Source organism: Pongo pygmaeus, chromosome 10, assembly GCF_028885625.2.
Source record: "Pongo pygmaeus isolate AG05252 chromosome 10, NHGRI_mPonPyg2-v2.0_pri, whole genome shotgun sequence".
Lineage (NCBI taxonomy): Eukaryota > Metazoa > Chordata > Mammalia > Primates > Hominidae > Pongo > Pongo pygmaeus.
In genome coordinates, this window is record NC_072383.2 from 27,852,277 (window position 1) to 27,877,228 (window position 24,952).

The 24,952-nt window shown below is 37.9% G+C and overlaps 1 protein-coding gene and 1 pseudogene across 2 annotated transcripts in view; one reads left to right on the plus strand and one right to left on the minus strand.

The window, feature by feature from the left end:
* ITPR2 (inositol 1,4,5-trisphosphate receptor type 2) overlaps positions 1–24,952 on the minus strand; it is a 512,913-nt gene that overhangs the window by 466,397 nt on the left and 21,564 nt on the right. For both annotated transcript variants that reach the window (XM_054443160.2, XM_054443161.2), the window contains exon 2: positions 3,430–3,500. In XM_054443160.2, the coding sequence (XP_054299135.1) occupies positions 3,430–3,500 (71 nt within the window). The remainder of the gene's footprint in view (positions 1–3,429; positions 3,501–24,952) is intronic.
* Positions 13,988–14,454, plus strand: LOC129009728 (enoyl-CoA hydratase domain-containing protein 2, mitochondrial-like; annotated as a pseudogene).

Sequence of the window (24,952 nt, forward strand, 5' to 3'; positions counted from 1 at the left end):
TTTTAATTGCCTACCCGCTCTAAAATGTTATGATTCACTTGAACAAATCATAGCATGAGTATGAAAAACAAAAATCTTTTAAAATTAATTTGAGAATATCATTTGTCTGGCTGAGGCAAGAGGAACTGAGGTGCAGCTGAACTGTTGATATGCTATTGTTTCTTCACCTTATCTAAAAAGTAACAATAAGGGAGGGTGCTCTGGAAACTTGGCAGGGGAGTCTGGAAATGCTGGGATGGTGATTCTGGGAGGCAAATCTATGAAACAGCAATGGCTTTTAAAGCCAAAAAAATGGGGGAAATATATTCATGCAGAGAATGGCCTAAGGCAAGAGCCCTAAAGACAAGCTATGCAAAAGGATGAGGCATTTGGTCAGGCACTGTCTGCTCCTGGCTGTTAAGAAGGCCAGGGCAGAGGCAAGCCCAGCTCAGGGAATTCTCTGGGACTCTGGCTGCATAAACAATGCATCATGGGAGAAAGGCTGGAGCTTTAAGATAAGCGAGAACCCTGAGTTCCCAATAGGAAAGAACCCTCCTTTTCCAGTGATGATTTTAGTAAGATAAATGATTTAGTCTAAAACTGGAGGGAGAAAATGAGAGTAAACCAGCAAGGATAATGACCTCAATGACTGGATTACAGGAAAAGCCAGCCTTTCACCAGAAGGATGGAGTGTCTGAAAAAGTGATTCATGCTCTGAACCAGTGCCCAGTGAATAATATGAGACCAAGTATCAGCATATAATTACCTAGTGGGTACAGAGCTGTTACCCCAGGTTCCCTTAGATACTCTAAAATAATCTTTGCAAATTTAAAACAATTTACTTCACTGTGGATTGAAAGAGGGAACGAGGAAAGGCACCCATGAAGCGTAAATGTTTATCTTTGAAAGATTAACTCTTCCTGACCAACAGAGGAGTAAGGCTGCCCAGGCTCATGCCTGTGAAATGTGGGCACCCCTGGAAACCAAGTTCTATCACATGATCCCAGAAAAAGTTTGAGTGTCTCATCCAAAAGCACCTAATGGCTATTTTGGGGGATACAGACTATGAGACTATGGGCAGAACACTATGCCTGGAAAACACAAAAAGAAGAAAATAAAATCCTGCTCTTGAAGAGGCAATAATGTAAGGGTTGAGTCAAATATGTTTAATAGAAATGCATTATGCCTTTCTATCATAAGGTAACTATCTTTTTTTTTTTTTTTTTTTTGAGATGGAGTTTCACTTTTGTTGCCCAGGCTGGAGTGCAATGGCACAATCTTGGCTCACTGCAACCTCTACCTCCCAGGTTCAAGTGATTCTCCTGCCTCAGCCTCCTGAGTGGCTGGGATTACAGGCATGAGCCACCATGCCCGGCTAATTTTGCATTTTTAGTAGAGACAGGGTTTCTCCATGTTGGTCAGACTGGTCTCAAACTCCCGACCTCAGGTGATCCACCCGCCTCGGCCTCCCAAAGTGCTGGGATTACAGGCGTGAGCCACCGTGCCTGGCCCATTTGTTTAATGACTTAAAATGCTTTTACATTTATTCTCTGGAAATATTTCAGGGCTCACAAAACCTCATGTGGTAGTCATTGTTCTTGTTACTAGCCACTTCTACTCCCATTAGCCAATGACAAGATGTCCTCTGAGGCTCAAAGCAGGTAGGTGACCTACTTAAGATGACACAGGCAGCAAGCAGTACAGTCAAAACCTGAACCTCATGCTTTTTCCTGCTACAAATACAGATTTGTTGTCCCAGTTTGCTTTTAGAATTTTTCTCTTTGTCTTTAATACCCTATAGTTCACCAAAGAGTGTCTAGCGGTGGATGTGGTTGTATTTACCATCACTACTCTGAACTCATTGTGCCTCTTCCACTGGGGGAAGAGTGTTTTTCCTCAGTTTAGCAAGTTCTCACCCACATTCCTCCACATATGGCCTCTATCCCAGTCTCCCTAGCCTTTCCTTCTAGAATTCAGTTAGACACTGCGGGACCTTCTTAGCCTGTCCTCCAAGCTTTTCATGACTCATCCAAATTCTTCTTCTTTGTATCTCTCTGTGCTACATTCTGGGTGGTTTCCTCAGATCTCTCCTCCAGAGCCCTAATTCTCTCCTCATCTTTACACAATGTGCTAGCTCACTCTTTTTGGAATCCACCTTTATTCACACTATCTGTCCTTCCATTAGGGTTTCTCTACCCTCTTATCTTTTGGGTCATTTCACACACACTTCCTGTATTGTCTCTAGCAGGTTGTTCCTGAATGCTAGTAGCCTACGTGTCCCCTCAAGGTAGCTTCATTCTAAGTCCATCCTCAGTGGAAACTATTTACTGAAAGAAGACCTCACTTGCCCGGGGTTAGGAGGGTATCCCTACTGAGTGATTTTGCAGGTGCTTCCAATGGGTAGTTTGTCTTCCACATTCTGTCTTACGCAAATTTCTCTACTTGGGGAGAAATCTGGATCTCTTATAAAGTGACCAATTTAACTCAAAGGACTTTTTTTGTGCATGTCAGTTTCTCTGCAAGGATCTCAGCCTAGAGAAAATGAAATAAATAAAATATTCCCTTAAGAGGTATTGTAAATAAAATGCCTATCCCAGAGAGTAAAACATGGTAAACATTAACCCAATGCTAACTGTCTCCCTTTTCCATTGCAGCAAGCAGCAATCTTCACTTGGCTGGTGGCTCTGAGAATCCCTCCGTCTCTCTCCAGCTTTTAATCCTTTATTAAGGCCATTTTTCACCATTATGAGAATGAATGGTTATACATTGTTCAAAATAAATGCCATTTTAAAATTATTTTTATTATTATAATTATGTACCAATTAGGAAATTGATTTGGGCAAGCTTTTAATGACTAGTTTTAGCTTTCTGTGATTCTCTACAGATTCCATTAATCCTTCTTTTGCAAGAGTTGAGTTATAATCAATCTCTTACTAGGATCAATTTCTCATTTGAGGAAATTATCAAACTATTTCTAAAATTATACTTAGGAGTTCTAAGACAATTGTCAGTTATTACACACCATCAAATTGCTATTTGAAAAAGTAAGCTAACACATCATTGCCACACTCCTGGAGAGTTTACAGAGATAAATTAAAAATCTAACAATGCAACACTATAACATTTATAACTGTCAGAGAAGTATATAAATAAATACTGTTCAGCTGCATTTACTGGCTTGACAAGTAGCCTTTCACAGTTAATTACCAAGATTTCCTTTTAACAGATAGACCATTGTCTGACAAAACAAAAATTAAAACTATTCTTTCATTGTAAATCTCTCAATATGTAAAAGAAAAACAATGGAAAAATTGTTGAAAGAATTTTCAGTGAACATATTTATATCTGAAAGTTTCACATTGAATAAAGTTTTAACATTACTTGCTTTGAGACATAAAAATAATCCTCCCTCTTAGCTCACACAATTAAAAAAATATATGTATTTCTTACCTCTAAACTTCTTGGGAGGGTTGGCAAGGTCCCCGGCCTCTGGGTGCACCACACATCTGTCATCCACTAACCTAGAAGGAAAAGCATGTTTACATTGTTAACATCCTTGTCATATTCATAAACCACAGACTGCACATGGATATTGCATAAATATTTACCAAAAGTTTTAATACCTTTCTTCACTAAGTAACTTTTTAACAATCATGGGTCTGTAAAAAGATTTGGTTGTAGAAATATTAATTAAAGCCTGGTTTATGAAATTGAAACACTGGAAACATTGTTAAGAGGTAGGAAACTAGTTAGATAACTCATGACATGGAACACTGCAGAGCTGTTTAAAACTAAATTAAACAAAATGCACTGGCCTGCAAAATGTTTACAGTACGCTGTGAATGTAGTGCTAACCAATCAATAAGATACATACACGCTTACACACACACACACACTTCTACACATACATATATAAGGAATGGAACACAGCAAAATATTAAAAGTGGTCAGATTACCCATAGTTTTTATTTTCCTGTCTCTTTTTTTTTCCTATATGTATGTATATTTTACAGGGAATGTGTCAGCTTATGAGATCAGGCTTCTGGAGTGCCCATAGAATAGGTGGTTATACCTTCCTGGCCTGCATTCAATCTCTGGCTTGGCCACTTTCTAGCTAGGTGACTTCAGGCCTCCTTCTTTATACCTAAACAATAAGGATAAAAATATCTACCTCACTGTATTGTTAGAAAGATTAAATGACTTAGTATTTTTAAAGTACCTAGTACAACTTCTGGCAGTTTCCATTTAATGGAAAAATAAAATCAAGAACCTTGTCTTCACATATTCTCTGCTTCTAGAAGAGTGCTTGACACACTACAAGTGCTCAACAAATATAAGTCAAATGATTAAACTGCCTTTGTAGCTACAACAACATGTTTAATCTCTATTAAAATATTTATGAGAAGATAATTTGTAGGACAATTTCAAAACAGAGAAGCTGAATCTCTGAACCGAGAGCCAGGAGACATGAATCTCTTGTTCGAATAGAAAGATCTCTTAATACCAGACTCACTAATATTCATTTCTCCATTGGTTATGTGGTGGGAATACCCAGGTTTTTTTCCAGAATATTGTGAGAATGCATGTTAATTAATTACATGTATATGAATTCATTTAAAGGGAGATGCCCAAATTGCAACCTTGTGGTTTAAAAATAAAAAGAAGAAGAAGAAGAAGTATTAACCAGACTCACTAGCATGCATCAACTCCAGCACAGAAGTTGAACTAGGATGACTGACTTAATCAAAATGAAACTTTTGGTTCCTAGTTTATCTAGTTACTGGAAGCAGACACTTCCTAAATCAACAGATTTTTCTGCGGAATCCAATTTCCACAAAACAAAATGCTGATTTGGTTGAGAAATACAGTTCTTTGATTTTTTTAATATATCCTTCATTCACACTGGTTTACTAAAATGTGGTTTTACAAGAGCTGCCAGGCATGCAAGAAATTCCTTTTAAGAGTCTCTAAAAACTGATTTATTAGAAACAGGAAGTCACATTGGTCAAGAGAAAGCAAACCCAAACTTCCACAATGTCCAACTTGAGCCTGTAACATTGAATCTGAAAGGCTCCAATAGCTCTGATAATATTACAAAGTAAGATGTAAATAAAAGTGCTGTGAGGGAAAGGTCAGCTTTTCTAATCGGTTAAGACATGTTAAGAATTCGAATACAATGGTCAAAAAATCATAGTCTTATTTAGAGCACATAAAAATTACATAATGTAAAAATTACAAATGACACTGACGTTCTATTCATTCCTTGTACCTGTGCATTCCCACAAAAATACAGACTTCTATGAATGTCACTGAGTCCCCGCCTGTGTGGACCAGCCATCAAGAGGAATGGGAACTGAAGCTATAAATCAGATGACAGTGTATTTATGTGAACACTAATATCTATCCTCAATTATCTGATAGCCCAGATAAAAACATAATAATTAAGTGACTTCAGTTCTAAAAATTGTCCTATTCCTTACACAAAAATATCTGTGAAAATCACAAAGGCAGTCATTTCATCCTGAAGACTTAAAGAATTGGAACTGAATTTGAAGAGAATGGAAGGAACGAAAGGACAAGAAGAAGCAAGGAGTCTGAATCTGTTACAAGACATATATGATCACTGGCATTAAAAGTTAAATAGGATTTTAATGGTAATTGGAATCCTGTTTGACTTTTAATGCCAAAATCGTGGAACAACTTCTACAATATCCCCAACAGCCTCTTCTTGAATACTTCCAAGGCCAATGTATTTACCATTTACCATCATTCTGACAGCCCTGATATTAGAAATGTGTTTTATATGGAGATGAAATAGTACCTTATCTTTCCCAGTACTTATTACATTTTCTTCTATCTACTTGCCTAATTGTCTTGAGTCTTCCAATAAATTTTAAGCTCCATGAAGTCAGAGATTGAATCCATCTTGTTTACCATTATATCCTTGGCATCTACTAGAATGAGGTGCAATAGATACTAAATAAATATTTGTTAAATAAATAAATGAGTCAGTGAATAAATGATGTTGGCTTCCCAATTAACTCTCCCTCTTTGTTCCCAGTTCTTTCTTCTGGGACTATATAGACTAAGTTTTCGTTTTCTGAGATGAGCAAGCTGATATCTCTCTAGTGCTTCTGCATGTGGATACTTACCAGGAGTTCAACATCCTTCATACACCCCAAGTGCCAGCATCCCCACACCTGTGATCCTAGAGACTATACACACGAGTCTAGATGCACCCCAACGAGGGCAGAGTACAGAGGACTATTACTTCCTTCTTTCTGACACTAAACTTACAGAAATGCATCCTACAATTTTAGTAGCTCCCGTGGTAGTTAAGGTTCCCCTCTGACTTTCATTGGGTTTATAGTAAACAATAATTCCAGGTCCTTTTCATGTGTACCACTGATAAGCCAGGTTCTCCCACCCACCAGTAGGGCAGTTAACTTTTATAACCTAAGGACCAGAATTTACAACCAAATAGGAATAAATATAAAGATTGACCTTTGGTCTATGAGAAGAAAATCATCTGAAAAACATTGATCTATTCCATCCCTAGTTAACTCATTTAGACCATGTCATGATTTTGCCCATTTTAACCACTCATGATCAGTGTTCCCCAAATTTGGCTGAATCATTTGGAGAGTTAAAAATAATAAGGATAACAAAAAAAAAATCTTTCCTTTGTCCAGACGTATTAGAATAAAACTTTCTGGGGATGAGGACTGTGTGTTTTAAAAAGCTTTCTAACCCTCTTTAAATTGAGTAGGAGGATCTGCTCTGCACTCCCACAATACTCTAGGCTATCCTCTACAAATAGACTGTACCACAGCCCAGTATAATTTTATAATTTCATGTATATATATATATGCAACATCATTATAAGCTCCAAGAGAGTCAGTCTATTTCTGTCTTACTCACCATTATAGGGCCATCTTTAAGCACTATGCTTAAAATATAGATGGTGCAAAACAATTAATTGATGAATGATTAAAGTGACATTTAAAATCAGTGATGCATTTTTGGTAGTTAACGTAAACAATAAAATAACTAGAAGCAATAAACAGTTGACTAATAGGAGACAGAAGAGAGATTTGGAAATATTCCCTATGTAGGTATGTCCCAGAAAATTATCAAAAATGTCATATCCTGAAAAAGGCCAAGACAGCCTGCTCTAAAAAACAATATCTCAGGTAGCACCTTTCAATCCAATCCATCAGTGCACATCTTAATGGGCTACATTTATTTTTCTTAGAACTAACTAGTGAGTAAGCCACACAGGCAATTATAGCAATAGCCTAAAATTCTCAATTTTTTACTAAAACTCATCTAACATAAAACCTGTTGTTTTTCCTACCTATCTTCTCTTCATAAGGTCATAACTGTAAATTATTTGTTCAAATTTACTTACAAGAAAAAAATCACTCAACAATTAGATCTTCGAAAGTATAAGGAAAATTTAATAGCTACTTTGATTTTATACATAAGTATGAATTTTGTAAATGTGAATGGAATTTTAACTGGACATAACAAGAGTCTTAAAAATTCTGTGAGAAGTATAATATCTACATGAAAAAGTTATGTTTATGCATTAAATTCAAGTCCACTGATACTTTGTCAAAAATATACTATTAATTATTTTCACAAATGCCAACAGTCAAGAGAAAATGCATCGTTTTCTTATCTATTTTCTAGGTTTTTGTTGTTTAAGACACTCTACTGCTGTCCATGTCCAGAAACATAAATGAAATCCATCGATCCAACCTGGCTTCAGTCTACAGAAATTAACTGAAATCCATCCTTTGAACACATCTTCAAGTTTCATTTCTTCACTGAAGCTATATTCCCCGTGATGAGATATTCTTCTCTGAATTCCCATTGCAATTTTAGAGTATCTTCTAGTTTACAAGATATAAGTATGACATACACATTAGTCTTATCTTCCCAAGCAAATAACAACTATAATCTATCAATCACTGATTGCATGCCAAGTACTGCTCTATATGTTTATAAACATAATTACTAATTTCCAAACAATTTTGCAAAATATTTTTCTCTTGCAGATTAGAGAGATCAAATGATATGGTGGAGATGACAGCTCAAGAGCAAAGCCAAGATTTGGACCCAGATCTACAAGACCAAAGACTTGGCTCCCTCCTTCTGTTCTACCAGGCTGAACTTGTATTCTCTTATATATCCACATACTCTGCTTTCCAAGTATACATGCATGGTAAAATAATGGAGATGTAGTGGACACTCCAATATTTTTTACTGAAATGCTAACTGACTTTCATCGATGTCTATTTCAGCTTTAGCATCTCATAATTCTATAATTCCATTTTTATAGTATCTAAAATTAGAAAGCACAATTGTATACTGAAGTACTTTATAAACATCATTAATTTGCATAATGCCTTCCTGATTTGTGCCATATCTAGAAACTCAACACCAAAACACATTAAGGTAAGGAAAGGATGAACTATTAAATGATGTTAGGATAATCAGTTGTCTATTTGGGGAAAAATGACATAATCCCTTCTTCACATAAAAAGTTAATACCACATGAATTAAAGCCTCAAATGTGATAAGTAAAACTATAAAACGTGTAGAATACATGGATGATGATATTTATGAATAGGAGAGTAGAAAAAAATTATTTAAGCCAGAATAAACAGAAAGACAAAACATAAAAGACCGATAAGTTTGTCTACATTAAAAGTAAGACTTCCATCCACCTAAGGACAATATAGACAATATAAAGGACAAAACGTAAAAGACCAATAAGTTTGCCTACATTAAAAGTAAGACTTCCATCCACCCAAGGACAATATAAAGAGACAGAAGAGTCACAAGGCCATTGCTATGCTTGTGCATTTGTACAAGCATATTATAAAAAGGGTGGTAGCATCCAGGCATGGTGGTTCAGACCTGTAATCCCAGCACTTTGGGAGGCTGAGGTGGGCAGATCACCTGAGGTCAGGAGTTCAAGACCAGCATGGTCAATATGGCGAAACCCTATCACTACAAAAAAATACAAAAATTAGCAAGGCGTGGTGGCACGCACCTGTAATCCCAGCTACTCTGGAGACTGAGGCGGGAGAATCGCTTAAACCCAGGAGGCAGAGGTTGCAGTGAGCCCAGATCACACCACTGCACTCAAGCTTGGGCAACAGAGCGAGACTCTGTTTCCAAAAAAAAAAAAAAAAAAAGGTGGCAGCACATAAAATCAGTTCTGAAATGTGGTCTATGTTCCACCGTTGAAGCCATATACAGTGGCACAAGCTGCATCTGCCCAGAAGTAATGGTATGTTTGCACAAGAGAACAGCCTGTGCAGCCAACAGAGGCCTTTTTTCTCATTCATACAAAGAAGCCATAAATACTAACGGCATCCCTTAACACACAAGTTACAAACTAGAATATATTTGCTACAAAGGCTTAGTATCAGAAATTTATAAGGAATGTCTAAGAATCAATAAGAAAAAGACAACCTAACAGAAAAATGCAAAATAACCCAGGAATAAGCCTGAGGAAACACTAGTATGTTTTAGAAGTCCGATAAAATGTTCAACTTCATTTGTAATCAGAAAAAAATTTAAGTCAAATTAAAGTCTTACTACATATCCAACAAATTGGTAAAAAGTAAGGTAAGAAAAAAACTGAAATGTTAGTAAGGTTTTGAATGAACGCAAATTTTCATTCTCTGCTATAGGGAGTAGAAATTAGAACAAGCAATTTGCAAAAAAGGTGACATTTAAAAGTTGAACACGGGCACCATTTCTATTTCTAGACACATATATGCTCTACAGAAATCTTACAGACTTGCATCTGAAAACATGTACAAACAAGAGTGTTCGAGGCAAAACTGTTTATGATAGCAACAACTGAAAAAAACAAAATTTTCATCAATAGTAACATGTATAAAGAAGTTATGACTAGGCCTGGCATGGTAGCTCACACCTGTAATCCCAGCACTTTGGGAGGCTGAGGCGGGTGGATTGCCTGAGATCAGGAGTTCGAGACCAGTCTGGCCAACATGGTGAAACCCCGTCTCTACTAAAAATACAAAAAAAATTAGCTGGGCATGGTGGCACGCACCTGTAATCCCAGCTACTCGGGAGGCTGAGGAACGGGAATTGCTTGAACCAGGGAGATGGAGGTTGCAGTGAACTGAGATCGCGCCACTGCCCTCCAGCCTGGGCGACAGAACAAGACTCCGTCTCAAAAAAAAATCAAAAGGTATGACTAAATGAATAATTTCATACAATAGAAAACTACCAAAAAAATGAATAAATTGTACTGCATGCAACGACACTAAAAATCTCAAAAACATAAAGTTGAGCTTTAAAAAAAGCGAGTCCAAAAATAACAAATGTTATATAATTCCATTATATAGATGCATATATAGGCTATACAAACAGCATGTATTTTAGGAATACACATGTGGTATAAAAAATTAATGTATAAAATATGTGGCTATCAGATTTTTAAAAAGATTTCTAAAAGAAAGCAAATAATTCCTTTGTCTCCAGTCCCTCATTATTCCAACAACCACAAAGAAAATGCCACATAACTGATAAAATATTAGTTGTATCTTTTCTGTGATGAAGCCATAAATGCTATTTCCATCTGGAATATATTACAAAATCATATTATTATTTTCCTGATGTTTGTTTACCACATATATCTGATTCATTTACCACTAAGTGATATAGTTCATTTCTAACAAAATGGCTCTGAAATGCATTTAAATAAAATGAATTTGGGGAAAGAGAGAAGGTGGGGCATCCACAATTGACATTACTAAAAGCTTTTACTAGAGAGGGGGTTAAGATGGTGGATAGGTTCATAAGCATCATGGAATTGTCTTTTTTTTTTTGGATGGAGTTTTGCTCTTGTTGCCCAGGCTGGAGTGCAATGGTGCAATCTCGGCTCACTGCAACCTCTGCCTCCCAGATTCACGTGACTCTCCTGTCTCAGCCTCCCGAGTAGCTGGGATTACAGGCGCACGCCACCACACCCGGCTAATTTTTGTATTTTTAGTAGAGATTGGGTTTCATCACGTTGGTCAGGCTGGTCTCGAACTCCTGACCTCTGGTGATCCGCCCACCTCGGCCTCCGAAAGTGCTGGGATTACAGGCATGAGCCACTGTGCCCAGCAGAATTGTCTTTAAAAGAACTTTCAGAACTTTATCACAAATAACTTGATCCCCCAACGCTGGGATTTTCACTCTGCTTGACTACATGAATTTCTCCCACAGCTGCAATCTTCTGGCTTCTCACCTAAACTGTCCCTCCACCCCACCAATCTACCACAGGCCCACACAACCCTGGCACATCATTCAACTCCCTCCTTCACCCGCATTTAGAAGCGGCAGTAGAAGAGAAGAAAAAAACCTGACTTCTCATCCTTGACCAGCTGTGTTTGTGCTAGTTACTGAACCGCACTGTGCCGCATTTTTTAAATGGGGCAGCTGTGTTCCCACACGTTCCTCGTATTTCTGTGGTTTCTTGTTTCTCTGCTCCTGTTTTGTGACTACAGTTGGCTTATCATCCTTCACTAGTGCCCTCTGACATGTATCATAATTTATACACTGTTTGAAAGTTTAAGTGTTTAGCATCTATTTTTTAGAAGCTTACAAATTATTTTATCATTACAATCTAAATACCAGGACTAAGTGGTTTTGTTCCAGTCATTCACCGTAGTCTTAGAACACATTATTTTTAAAATGTAATATCTTGCCATTTAGTAATATGTACATTTTTTAACTTAGCCAACACTCAAGTTGCCCAAATAAGAAGTCGATCCCAAGGATGTTAATTCATGTTTGTATGGTAATTAATTTTTCTCATAATCCAGAATAACTTAACCAGCAATAGAAGTTTCTACAAATGTCCAGTTTTCTACCTTATATCTGACAGGTCCTACGGACACTCCTGTACAAGGCCATAAATAATTCAAATCATTCAAAGAAGGAAGTAATTTCATTGCAAAACTTTCTTCCAAAATGTTTTCTAACTTATAAATGCAAAACAGATGCAACATGCCACATTCACTCATGGCTACATTCATATTTTACCTGTCATGGAGTTAAGTGCACGTTTGTTTGCCATTTGAAATGTGTAGTTTTATTGGTTTTTAAATTTAAACAAATAAATTTAGCATTATCTCCTCTTTTTAGACATGTCTAATTTCAATAATGTTCTTGACAGACACATATTTTGGTTTAAATATTAAAAGTATGTTTAATTCCATATATAAGTTTTCAATCAAGCATAGATTTGTTGCTGCCAGTATTTCTAAAACCGGTTTCACTCAGAGTTAGAATTGTGCTTGCTCTTAGGTATTCAAAATATTCCCACTTATTTTTCCATGAAAGACATAATTAACCTATACCCACACATAAATTACAGTATAAACACTAAACTTTGAAGTACTACTAAAAATACTGGATGAATCCATATATTTAAAATGTTTTGATGAATCCTATCACCCTGACCAAATGATTTAATTTAACTATTAACTACCTTTTTAAAATACGGGTATCACATGACTACAAGGAGAATGCTGTTTCTAACATATTAATCTTTTTATAAAGCACTGCAAGAAGCCATCATCTTGTGAAGCGATTATCTTCGGAGTATCAGTACTGGTGAAACTAGGGGGAAAAACAACTAAAAGAGTTACACATAGCCTTTCAAAGAGAAACACATCTATCTGACAATGATTTCACAGAGGATTTTCCTGTATATTTTGAAAGCTTACAGTCCTAATCCAGCCAAAGAAAAATCATCGTGACTTTTTCTTCTGGGCTTCTCTTTCTCCATCTAAAATAACTTCCTTTTCTTGATCCTCTTGACCCTGCCTCCTCAACCTCTTTGAACCCAGTGTTATTGCAAGTCAGTTTGTGAAGCATTTTGTCCTAGCTTGTCCATTACAGTTCTCATGAAAGTCAAAGCATCTGCAAAATACTTTTCTCAGAATATGAACAGGCATCTCTACCAGTTGAGGTCAATTATTTAGTGGTGGCTGAGCTGACCTTACCTACTACCAGTTCTCAATCACTTGCAAAGAGCCAGAAAATCACTGGTGCTAGTAAAAGTGACTCAGTAGACAAGTTCAGGTCCAGATCTTTACCACCACTACACTGTCATTCCTATCCGAGTTTTCACCACCTGGTTGACACCAATTTGCAGGTGCTCTCAGGAAAAAAGGCCATACAAATCAGAAACCCACCTAGTCTCACTCTCTAGTTCCAAGTACAGACACCTCCCCCACCCCAGGTTTCTGTCTGCTTTTGGTCACTCTCCAGTGCCTACACATAGTCGTTTTTTATATTTTGTCCAGAATTTACAGTTGTGATCAAGAAAAAACTTTCCATTCAAAAAAAAAGACCAAAAAAAAGTTTTATACTTGATATACTACAGATTAAATTCAAAGAAATATGAACTCAAATACTTTAAAAATTACTAATAACACAAGGAAACAAGTTACTATGCATGAGTCACCAAAAACAACAACAAATATTGTAATTATCAACTAAAAAATATAAAATAACCATTATGAAATGTTTAAAGAAATGGAAGATAAATTTTATAAACAGGGCAAGGAGGAAGAACACATCAAAAATGGTCAGATAGCTTGGCATGGTGGTACATCCCTGTAGTCCCAGCTACTTGGGAGGCTGAGGCAGGGGGGTTGCTTGAGCCCAGGAGTTTGAGTTGAGCCTGGGCAACATAGCAAGATCCTATCACTTTAAAAAATATGGCCAGATAGATTTAGTAAAGAATTCCTAGGAATGAAAAATAATTATTGAATAAGTAGGTGGATCGAAGACAGTAAATCAGACACAGCTAATTAATAACTTAGAAGAAAGGTTTTAATAATTTCTTGGAATGAAGCAGAGGACAACAAGGATAGAGAAGATATCAAAGAAGGTTAAGATATATAAAGGGCTGGATGAGAAGGTTACCATGCATATATAGTTAGCATCCATAGCCACTGTGGCTATGGATGGGTTCGCCTTGGGTGGAGGCCTGGAGCTTGCCCTGGCCTGTGACCTCCAAGTGGCAGCTTCCTCAAAAGTCATGGGACTGATTGAGAGACCACTCGAGGGCTCCTCCCAGGGACAGGAGGCACTCAGAGGCTGCCACGCTGCCTGGGGGTGGCCCTGGTGAAGGAGCTCATCTCCACAGGCCGACGACTGAGTGGGCACTGGGGCTGGTGAATCATGCTGTGGCCTAAAACGAGGAGGGTGATGTCGACTACCACTGGGCACAAGCACCAGCCCAGGAGGTCCTGCCCCAGGCCCCCATTGCCATGCAGCTGGGCAAAGTAGCCACTGACCAAGGCATGGATGTGGACATTGCATCAGGGATGGCCACTGAAGAGATATTTTATGCCCAGAACATTCCAACCTGGGACTGGCTGGAAACATGGCAGAGAGAACCAACCCCCAAAATTTGTTGGCAAATGACCCCCATTTAACCTTCAGCATGGGAGATGCATACCTTGAAACAACAGGATCCAGAAGGAAAATTTGCATCAGGACTGCCCTCATCATTTCACCTCTCTGGGCTTCGGTTCCTCCATAAGGATGACGATAGATATGATATGATTGGCATTATGCCTGGAACCAAGATGCTGACCATACCACCTACTGCTACCTTCCTTGATGTCACCCTAGGGTTGGGTTTGCTTTGGAGGATGCCTGTCTCTCTCTACTCAAATGAAGAAGAATTAAAATAGATCTCTCTGGGTCTTTGTATCATTGGTTCTCAGGCCCTGACGTCTCTCTCAGTCATCAGACACTAACTAGAGATGTCAAGAGATTTTAAGATACCCCTGGTTTTTTCTTCTGGACAACAGAGATAATAAACTCTGTTATTGGTTGTACATGTGCCAAAAGTCAGACTGCAGATCCCAGCTCTTTGCCAGTTACTCACTGTATAACTTTGGACAAATTGTTTAAACTCTGGGCCTCAGCTTTCTCATCTGCAAAATGAAACTGTTGTAAGGATTTAACAAAATAAAAAGACTTCATGTTAAAAAAAAAAAAGCTAGATTTTATAGTTGGATGAAAAAATCCAGCCATAGGCTATTTACAAGAGTCATACCTAGAATATAAGGACAGAACAAAACAAAGCAGGAAAATACTAGTCAAAGGAAGGTATGGGCCAGGGGTGGTAGCTTATGCCTGTAATCCCAGTGCTTTGGGAAGGTGAGGTGAGAGGATCACTTGAGGCAAGGAGTTCAAGATCAGCCTGGGCAACATAGCAAGACCCTGTCTCTACAAAAAATTTAAAAATTAGCCTGGCATATTGCATGCACCTGTGGTCCCAGCTACTCAAAGGCTGAGGAGGGAGGATCAGTTGAGCCTGGGAAGTGGAGGCTATAATCAGCTATGATCATGTCACTGCACTCCAGCCTGGGCAACAAAGCAAGACCGTGTCTCTAAAAAAAAATAAAAATAATTTTTAAAAAAGGAAAGTATAGTAGCAGTGATAATATCAGACAAATAGGCCAGGCATGGTGGCTCATGCCTGTAATGCTAGCACTTTGCAAGGCCGAGGCAGGAGGAGCATTTGAGCTCAGGAGTTCAAGACCAGCCTGGGCCACATAGTGAGACTCTGTCTCTTTAAATTAATATACATATCCGACTATTTCCTCCTAGGAATGTTTCTCAACAAACTGCAGAGGAGATATATATATATCTAGATATAGATATAGATATAGATATAGATATAGATTTATAGATATAGATATAGATATACAGATATAGCTATCTATATATACATATCAGAAAAACCAAAACAAAAAAAGAGAAAAAAGCTTTATTCAGAATAAAGAGAGCCATTACATCATGAGAAGTGTTTCACTGCTTTAAGAAGATACACAAATTCTAAATGTATATGTAACAGCCTCAAAATAAACATAATTTACAAAACTACAGGGAGAAATTAACAATACACTATGTTAGTGGGAGATTTCAACACACTTCTTAATTACTGATAGGACAAACTGACAAAATTTGTAAGGATATAAGCTTTGAAACCTATAATTAACAAGCCTGATCCAATGGACACACATAAAATAGAAAATATATTCTTTTTGAGCATATATGGAATATTAACATACCAGTTTCCTCAACTGTTTTCAGATTATATGGTTTTCATATCCCCATTCTATTTCTAAAATATAGCCTAAATTTACAGGTTTGGCTTTTAAAAAACTATTATTTTCTTGGCTTACACTGAACTTATGTTTAACTAAAAACCCCACACTCACCCATCCTCCAGAGGCTTAGGGTCTCCTATGATCCCACCATATTTGACATGCTGTTATCGTATTGTATTATACTTCAAACTGTTATCTTATTGTATGATACCTCTAACTACAAGTCTCCAATAAACAATGAGCTCCTTGGGGACAGTACAGTATATTTTTAATCTTTATCTCCTTAATACCCAGCACAGTGACTGGCATATAGTAAGTGCAAAAAAAAAATGTTAAATGAATCCATTGATATTTTAAAGGTAAAGAAAACAAACTGCAGAAGACAAAATGAGGTAAGTGATGATACAGCAGAAAGAAAGATTATAGGAAGGAATGATGGAGCAAGTATGTAATAATGATATAGCTGTTTGTCCTTGGCTCATACCCTCAGCAAACCATAAAGTAACATTTAATTACATATTCTAGAAGTGGATGGCTAGAGGAGACCTCCGAAAATAATCCAGTTAGTAAGAGCTCCTAGACAGAACAGAACATCAGTTAGCCAAAACATGTTTTTCCTTTGAAATCTTCACACTACAATGCAGTCAGTGATTCGTTCTGTAGCCTAAGGACCTGCCTCTTCCCTGTTCCTTTATGCCTCCTTCTTCAAAAAGAGATGAACATGAGAACCAACTACCACTTCCTGACTGATCAGACATAAAAGAGAAACATTCCTAGGAGGAAATAGTTGGCAAGAGAACTTCCCTGGCCAGAAAAACCTCGGGCAACTGTAGACCAATTCCCACAATCATTACAGCATGAGAAACTAGACTCATACTACCAGAAACTTGGAGGGTGTAAATCTGATCATTACACATTATATACAGGTAACAAAATATCACATGTACTCCCAAAATATGTGCAACTATTATATATAAATAAAAAATAAAGAAATAATTTTAAGTTACCTTGTGAAAGTTACAAGCAGATGACTGTTGTTTCTGAGTCAACTAGCAAATAGAATCTTCCTGAGAACTACCAGAAAAGGGAAAAGCTAAAAAACAGAACAACTTCCCATTCCCAGGTAATTCCTTCAGACAGAGCTTCCAACGTTTAACATTGGCTAAATGTGAATAAACATGGGTTTTAGAAAAAAAATACAGTTGTCATTCCAAATTCACACTTTTAATTGGTATGGATGGAATCAATGGGCATACAATCCCTCTTTTAAGACATTTCTGTGCACAAAGAAAATATTCTCAGATTTATTTAGGTTACTGGCAAGGGACTAACTGTGGCTAGAATGACAGATATACCTTCTTCTGGAGCATTTTAATTAAAGTGCAGAGACCTCTCTTTCTGGGAGGGAGTGAGTAAGTCCTTACCCGAAAATAATGAAGCAACCCACATGACCTCTGAAAGCTGAGCCAACCAAGGGTAAAATCAAAAGGAAATAAAAACAAGCAGAAAAGTCTGATGGCTGAAAAGAGCTACATCTGTATGCATTAAATTAAATCATTTCCCTTGCTTATAGGCTGGATATTTTTTCCAACCCCTGGTGGCAGAAATAGTAGTACTCTTAAAGTAGAATTTATAATTAATAATAGATAATGAATTTATCTCTAAATAAAACAGACTCCTAATTTATTTTATTTATTTATTTATTTATTTATTTATTTATTTTGAGACAAGGTCTCTCTCTGTCACCCAGGCTGGAGTGCAGTGCTGCAATCTCGGCTCACTACAACCTTCACCTCCCTGTTCAAGCAATCATCCCACTTCAGCCTCCCTATTAGTTGAGACTACAGGCGTGCACCACCACACCTGGCTAATTTTTGTATTTTTAGTAGAGACGGGGTTTTGCCATGTTGCCTAGGATGGTCTTGAACTCCTGGGCTCAAGAGATCCACTCACCTCAGCCTCCCAAAGTGCCGGGAATGCAGGCGTGAACCACTGCACCAGGCCAGAGACCCCTAATTCTAATCTCTAATCTTTCAGACAGTGATCAAGACCACAAATAAAAATTCCTAAAGAGACATACTGGTTTCTAACCTAATAGGACTAAAACAGGAAAATATAAATTTAACAATATATTTTTCTATTTAAGAGTCTAATATCACAATTGTATCTGTTCCATACTAAATCTGTGATGTTGGGAAAGTCGTTTCTCTGGCCTAATTACAAAATTGAGATAATAATAGTACTAATCTCATAGGTTTTATTTTAAAATTAACTGATTTAATAAAGCAAAATGTTCAGTACAAAGTTATATGCAATAAACGTTAGCCATCATTATCATCATTATTAATGTTATTTACTCAACACCTGACACCAAGTACATACTCAATAATGATTAGCTATCGCCATTTTCATCATCATTATTTATTACCGCTTAATTGTTGAAAGAAGTTCACCAGTAAGACAGTCACTTCAGAAAAAAATGACTTTAAATATCTTCACAAAGAAATGTATTCATTCCACAAATATTTACTGACCAGCTACTTTGTGCCAGGCATTGATCTAAGAGCAAACAAAACTAATACTCTTCCAGGAGGGAGTGGGGAGAAGACAAATCACAAGCAATAAGCATAGTAAATCCATAAATTACATAGCATGCTAAGGGATAAACACTATAGAAAAAAGGAAACATAAAACATGGTAAAACTGGCCGGGCACCATGGCTCACACCTGTAATCCCAGCACTTTGGAAGGCCAAGGCGGGTGGATCACAAGGTCAGGAGTTCAAGACCAGCGTGGCCAACATGGTGAAACACTGTCTCTACTAAAAATACAAAAAAAAAAAAAAGCCAGGCATGGTGGCAGGCACCTGTAATCCCAGCTACTCAGGAGGCTGAGGCAAGAGAATCGCTTGAACTCAGGAGGTGGAAGTTGTGGTGACCTGAGATCACGCCATTGCACTCCAGCCAGGGCAACAAGAACGAAACTCCGTCTCAAAAAAAAAAAAAAACCAGGGTAAAAAGACTTACAGAAAATGAGGGAGACATGTAGGAGAACTTCATTCCAGGCAGAGGGAATAGCCAGGGCAATGACTCTACAGTGGGACCGTGTTCAGCACGTTCCAAGACCGGCAAGGAAGCTAATATGACTGGCAGGAGGCAGGAAGGAGGTAAGTGATTGGCAAGGACATCTGAACCATCAAGGAATGGAAGGCCAGACCTGCAGGGCCTCCCAAGTCACAGGAAACACTCTGGTTTTCATTCTGAGTGAGACAGCAGCATTGGGAGTGCAGGTAGGTCAACGTGATTTGGTTTATTTCTAAAAAGATCCCTCTGGCTGCTGAGTTGAGAATAGATAGACTGGTGGGGAAGAGAGAGACAGAAGTGGGAAGACCACTTTGGAAACTAGCACGGCAATCCAGGTGAGAAAAGTGAGGGTCCATAAATATGTTTCTCAAAAGCTATCAATCTCCCAACTAGGGAGCACAGCAGGAAATTTCAGAGGGGATACAAACAGTTGCTCTTTTTTGAGAGCTGTTATATTGATTTTGGAGTGGAATTATATATGGCAATATAGTAATGACCATAAATATAGTGCAGTTAAGTACTTCAGAGTCCAACAACTAGACCCTGCCTGGCACGGAGTAAACACTGAATATTCACTTACTGAGTTCAGTAAATATGAATGTACTCAACTTCTTGGTGGAAAATGTTATCCAAACATGATTTTTAATAGGAAAAAATAAGACATAGAAAAAGCCTTGGAAAAAAAAAAACGAGACTGTGGTTACCCTCTACTCTTACAGTACACTGTTTGTTCCACATTAATTTACATTCACTCATCCTTTTTTAAACAAATATAACTGACCACCCACTGTGTGTCAAGTACCACATTACCTTCTAGTTGAATCCCTTCACTACGTCTTAAGGGGAAAGAAAAGAATAAATGTGTGGGAATATTCTGGGTAAGTTCACATTTTGTTACTAAACATGAAAAGAATTTCAGGATAAGGATCTGGAACTACTGAGTGGTCGTAGCTGGGACTACAGGCACTTGCCACCATGCCTGGGTAATTTTTGTCTTTTCGTAGAGACAGGGTTTCGCCACATTTCCAACTCTGGTCTCAAGCACGTTTGCTCAAGCAATCCTCTTGCCTTGGGCTCCCAAAGTGCTGGGATTACAAGTATGAGCCACCATGCCCAGCCCATTGCAACCATCTTAATTTATCAAAATACATGTGAAAGATTTAAATGCATTTGAATCACCCTAAGGGTGTTATTCTCAAACTTTCACAAAAATTATACAAAGAAAATATCCCTCTTCTCTTTAAGAAATATATATATATGCACTATTAAACCACCCTGGCCAACACGGTGAAACCTCATCTCTACTAAAAATACAAAAATTAGCCAGGCATGGTGGTGCACACCTGTAATCTCAGCTACTCAGGAGGCTAAGGCCTGAGAATCACTTGAACCTGGGAGGTGGAGGTTGCAGTGAGCCGAGATTGCACCACTGCACTCCGGCCTGGGTAACAGAGCAAGACTCTGTCTCAAAAAAACAAAAAAGAAGATATATATATATATATATATATATATATATTCATTATTCAAAAATCCATGTTAAATGAAATATATGTCAAAAAATAATAATTGAAATTGTAGTCATTTGAAATCTTAGTCATTGATACTATGTTCCACTGTAATAAAACAAAACACATAGGAAAGGATTTCAACAATACCCATATATTGCAAAGTATTTCCTTCCCCACCCAGAATCAATCTGCAATGATTCTACTTATGAACCCAGCCAAGCACAATGTGTTCAGTCCATGCCAATGTCCTGCTGTGGGCATCAGAAGGTAGGTGAGAAGTCAAAGCTGGAACACAATGTCACACGTGGGGAATCCAAATCACTGCCTCTGCAGTCTGAAGACAGCAGCTCTCGGTGATTTACAACAGGTTTCACAAGATTCCTATAATACTCTCCCAGTTTTTTTTTTCTTTTGTACAAATGTTGTTATTTATTCTCCTAATTATTAAAAATTCTGCAAGAAAGATAGTCTTTACTTTCAGAATGTAAGTGCCTTTGGTGATACCATCCAGAAAACCAGCTGCTTGGTAAGGGACATTCAATGGACCTGCTGACATCTTAAGACCATAATATCAACCCCAAATTAAACTATTCACGAAAGGTGCCATGGATATCAGTTACAGTTTAGTCTTTTTCTTTCTCTTTTAGAGATTTCTCTTTCCTAAGTACAACTCTTAAACATGGCATGAAGAACCAACGGAAGTCCTCCACCACCCAAGGAAAGGTATGAGACCTAAGCTGGCTTCTTTCTCTCCCATTACCCCCAGACACAGTTCTTGATCCAAAGGAACAAGTACTTAACCCAAGCAGGGCCAAAGTGCTTTTACAGAAACACATATGCCACACAGGTTCTACTTCCTTCTAAGATCAAGCATCATGAGGAAAAGCGTAGGCCTAGAAACCAGTCTTCACCACCATGGCTGGGAAAAAAATCTGCCAGAGAACAAAGCCTACAAGAAGGAGAGAAGCCAAGAAAGAGAGGCAAAATCCTGCTGTCATCAATGGAGCCCTTGGTTCCAGTTGTACCTAAAGCCAGATCCCTCTCTTGAACTTCCCAGCAATGCAAACCATCCAGCTTCTATTTTGCTTATTTGGGTTTCTGTTCCTTTCAGTAGAAGTAAATGTTGCCATGAAGGTCACACAGCTAGTGAAGAACTGATAAGGTCTAAGTAACTAAAAAAATCCATACTTGCCACATACTAAAAAATAAAATATTCATTTTGTCATCGATTTATTCATTCAACAAATATTTATTGATTGTTGATTATGAACCAGGAACTGTTCTAGGCACTGGGGATAAAGCAGTGTACATGACAGACCATGTCTACAGCTTAAATTGTAATGTTAGAGCCATTATTGCATGTTAGCACAAGTACTCCCCAGCTTGGGTCCAAGGGGTAGGTAGCCTTCAGGGAATCTTGAAGACCCTCAAATATATGTAAAATCTTGTGGTTAGGCATAGTAATGGAAAGCTGCACAAAAAATTTTCTCAGACTCTTAAAGGCACCTATCACCCCAGAAAACACCAAGAAAAACTCTTAGAACATAAACATACCTTGGCATCAATATGTCTCAAAATGATTATGGAAATTCTGATCTCTTAACTCTAACACAGAGGTGTGTTCAAAGAGGACACACTCTATTCAACAGGCATTTCACAGAAATACTACACGCCTTTACAACACATTATGAGGTTAACTCCTTTAATAATCCTTTTTCCTATGAAAACAAAACTAACAGCTAACAACTGGAGTCTTAACCACCTGTATTCTGCCCTTCATTTGAGTGGGTGGTGAACATCTCAGTCTCTACTTTCTGATTCCTTTTGAAGCATATGTTTCATACCTGCACTTCCTGGACCCAAAAGGAAAGGCATCTCCTCTCATCTGCAAAATAGTTTTCTTCTAAACTGATACTGATCAGATTCCTCTCTGGTTAAAAGGAAAAACAGGAACCAGGGCAGCTGCTTTTCCTTATTCAAAAAATGCCTTCCAGAGATGTCTAAACAGCAGCTAATTTCATTATAATTATTTTGTCCCTAAACTTCCCCTAAGAATGTGACTCAGTGGCTTATAGTCTGGCTGTTCCTACTTATAGACTCCCAAAAGTAGATTCCTTTTCAATGCAAAACAACTTATTTCTCAACCTTCAGCTATTCTGTGGAATGAAACTGAAGGCTATGTAATCAAATGTACACAATGAATTTTTTTAACCTGCCCAAATAATTCACTGATTCATATTCTCCAGGTACCCACTACCTCACTCTTCCCTATGAAATATCTCCCTAGGAACAGGCAATCTCATTTGACATCTTGGTAAGATTTTACCAATTCTCCCCAAGTGGGTATGACCTTCTATCCATATCTGCCTTTCTCACTCTCTTTTATAATGTCAGGCTTTAAAGATATTTTGAGCAAAACTTACCCAAAATATTTTCAACTGGTTTTCAGGGTCTTGGCGGGGGTTGGGGGAGCAGTTTAGCAGCTGTTCTTACAGCTTGATGGCCTTGCCAATCTGATGATTTCCAACCAAACCTAACCATGAGAGAGACAAACCTCCATAGTTACCTTATCTTGTTGGGCATGCTATAAATAACAAGCGTAGATTTAATAATAGACTCCCTCTTTCCCACACTCCAATACAGATTTCAGCTTTTCTTTTTTCAGTTTTCTTAGCTTTGCACATTAAGTCATAATGCCATTCATAATTATAAATTACATGGAAAAATACATCCATTAGAAGACAAACAATTCTTCAACTGTGTGTTGTTTCTGGATTGTACACTAAGGGCTTTGTCACTGAAAGGCCACATCCATGCAAGATGATGGCATCTCCTGCCAGGGGAAGTAAGACTTATCCTAAATCATAAAAGAATAAAATAACTTTCGCAATCTCACTTTGCCCTTGCTTTTGTCTAGTCTGAAGAAGGTCTGTGATGGGCACATGACTGAAAGGTTCACTCTGGAAGGAGATTTAGTATTGCCAGTAGGACTACCCCATTCCTTCTTTAGTTTTCTTATGAAGTAATTTTGTGGATAGTTCCTACAGTGAATGGTTGCCCCAAATCCTTATAGCTTTTTTTCATAGTGTCCTGTATTTCAGTGTTAAATCAGTGAAATGACATCTCATCAGTTACCTGCTTTATTCAATGTCTGAAATGTAAAAAAGCCATAAAGTGGGGACTCACTATTGTCCCTGTTCCCATCCTTTTTCCTGCTTCCCTTCTGCTCAGCACAGCCCCGCTCGGATATTCAGCTTCCCTTCCTTTCACACGCCAATCAAAAGCCTCTTCCCTGACTGTCTCGATTCCAAGAACTTGGCAGTCCAGGGCTGTCGCTGGGCCAGTCTCTGCATGAGCATTCCAAGCGTTGCGTAAAGACTTGCTAAGCAGCAGAAGTTTTCTTTAAAGGACTTGGGATTTAAAAACAGGAACAAAAAGGATGTGATAGGAACTGTTTCATTTTCTCTCCCTTAATGTTACATTCCTTTCATGTATGGACATCTTGACTTAGACACATAATTGTGTTTAGTATTTCACCCTTTAACTTCCCTGAATGCTGCTGGAGTTTGAAGAAACAGCTAGACCAGTTTCATTTTTTGTTTGGTTTCATTCATTTATTTATTTTTATAGACAGGATCTCACTATGCTTCCCAGGCTGGTCTCAAACTCCTGGGCACAAGCAATCCTCTTGCCTCAGCCTCCCAAAATGCTGGGATTACAGGCATGAGCCACCACACCTGGTCTGTTCTGTTTTTTTAAACAAACAATGAAGTTTAAATCCGTGTCTCATCTCCTCTCTTGTGTTTTAAGTTAAAAAAAAGGATACTCTAATGACACTCCAAATATCATGACAGACCTGCTGAATTGTAGTCAGATATTTAGAGTGTAGTTTTAAAATGACTGCCTAAAACAAGATGTTTAATTTTGTATAGAACTTAAATTATTTCTATTTTCCAAATATGTTTCTTCATCAATAAACACAAAATAAAATCAAGAAAATACCCGAATATGAAACTAATTCAACATTTTCTTCCTATTTGCATCACTGCTGAAGAGGAAACGTTGTTCTGCTTTTCAAAGTATAGAAACCTAGGGCCGGGCGGCCAGGCGCGGTGGCTCACGCCTATAATCCCAGCACTTTGGGAGGCCGAGGCGGGCAGATCACGAGGTCAGGAGATCGAGACCACCCTGGCTAACACGGTGAAAC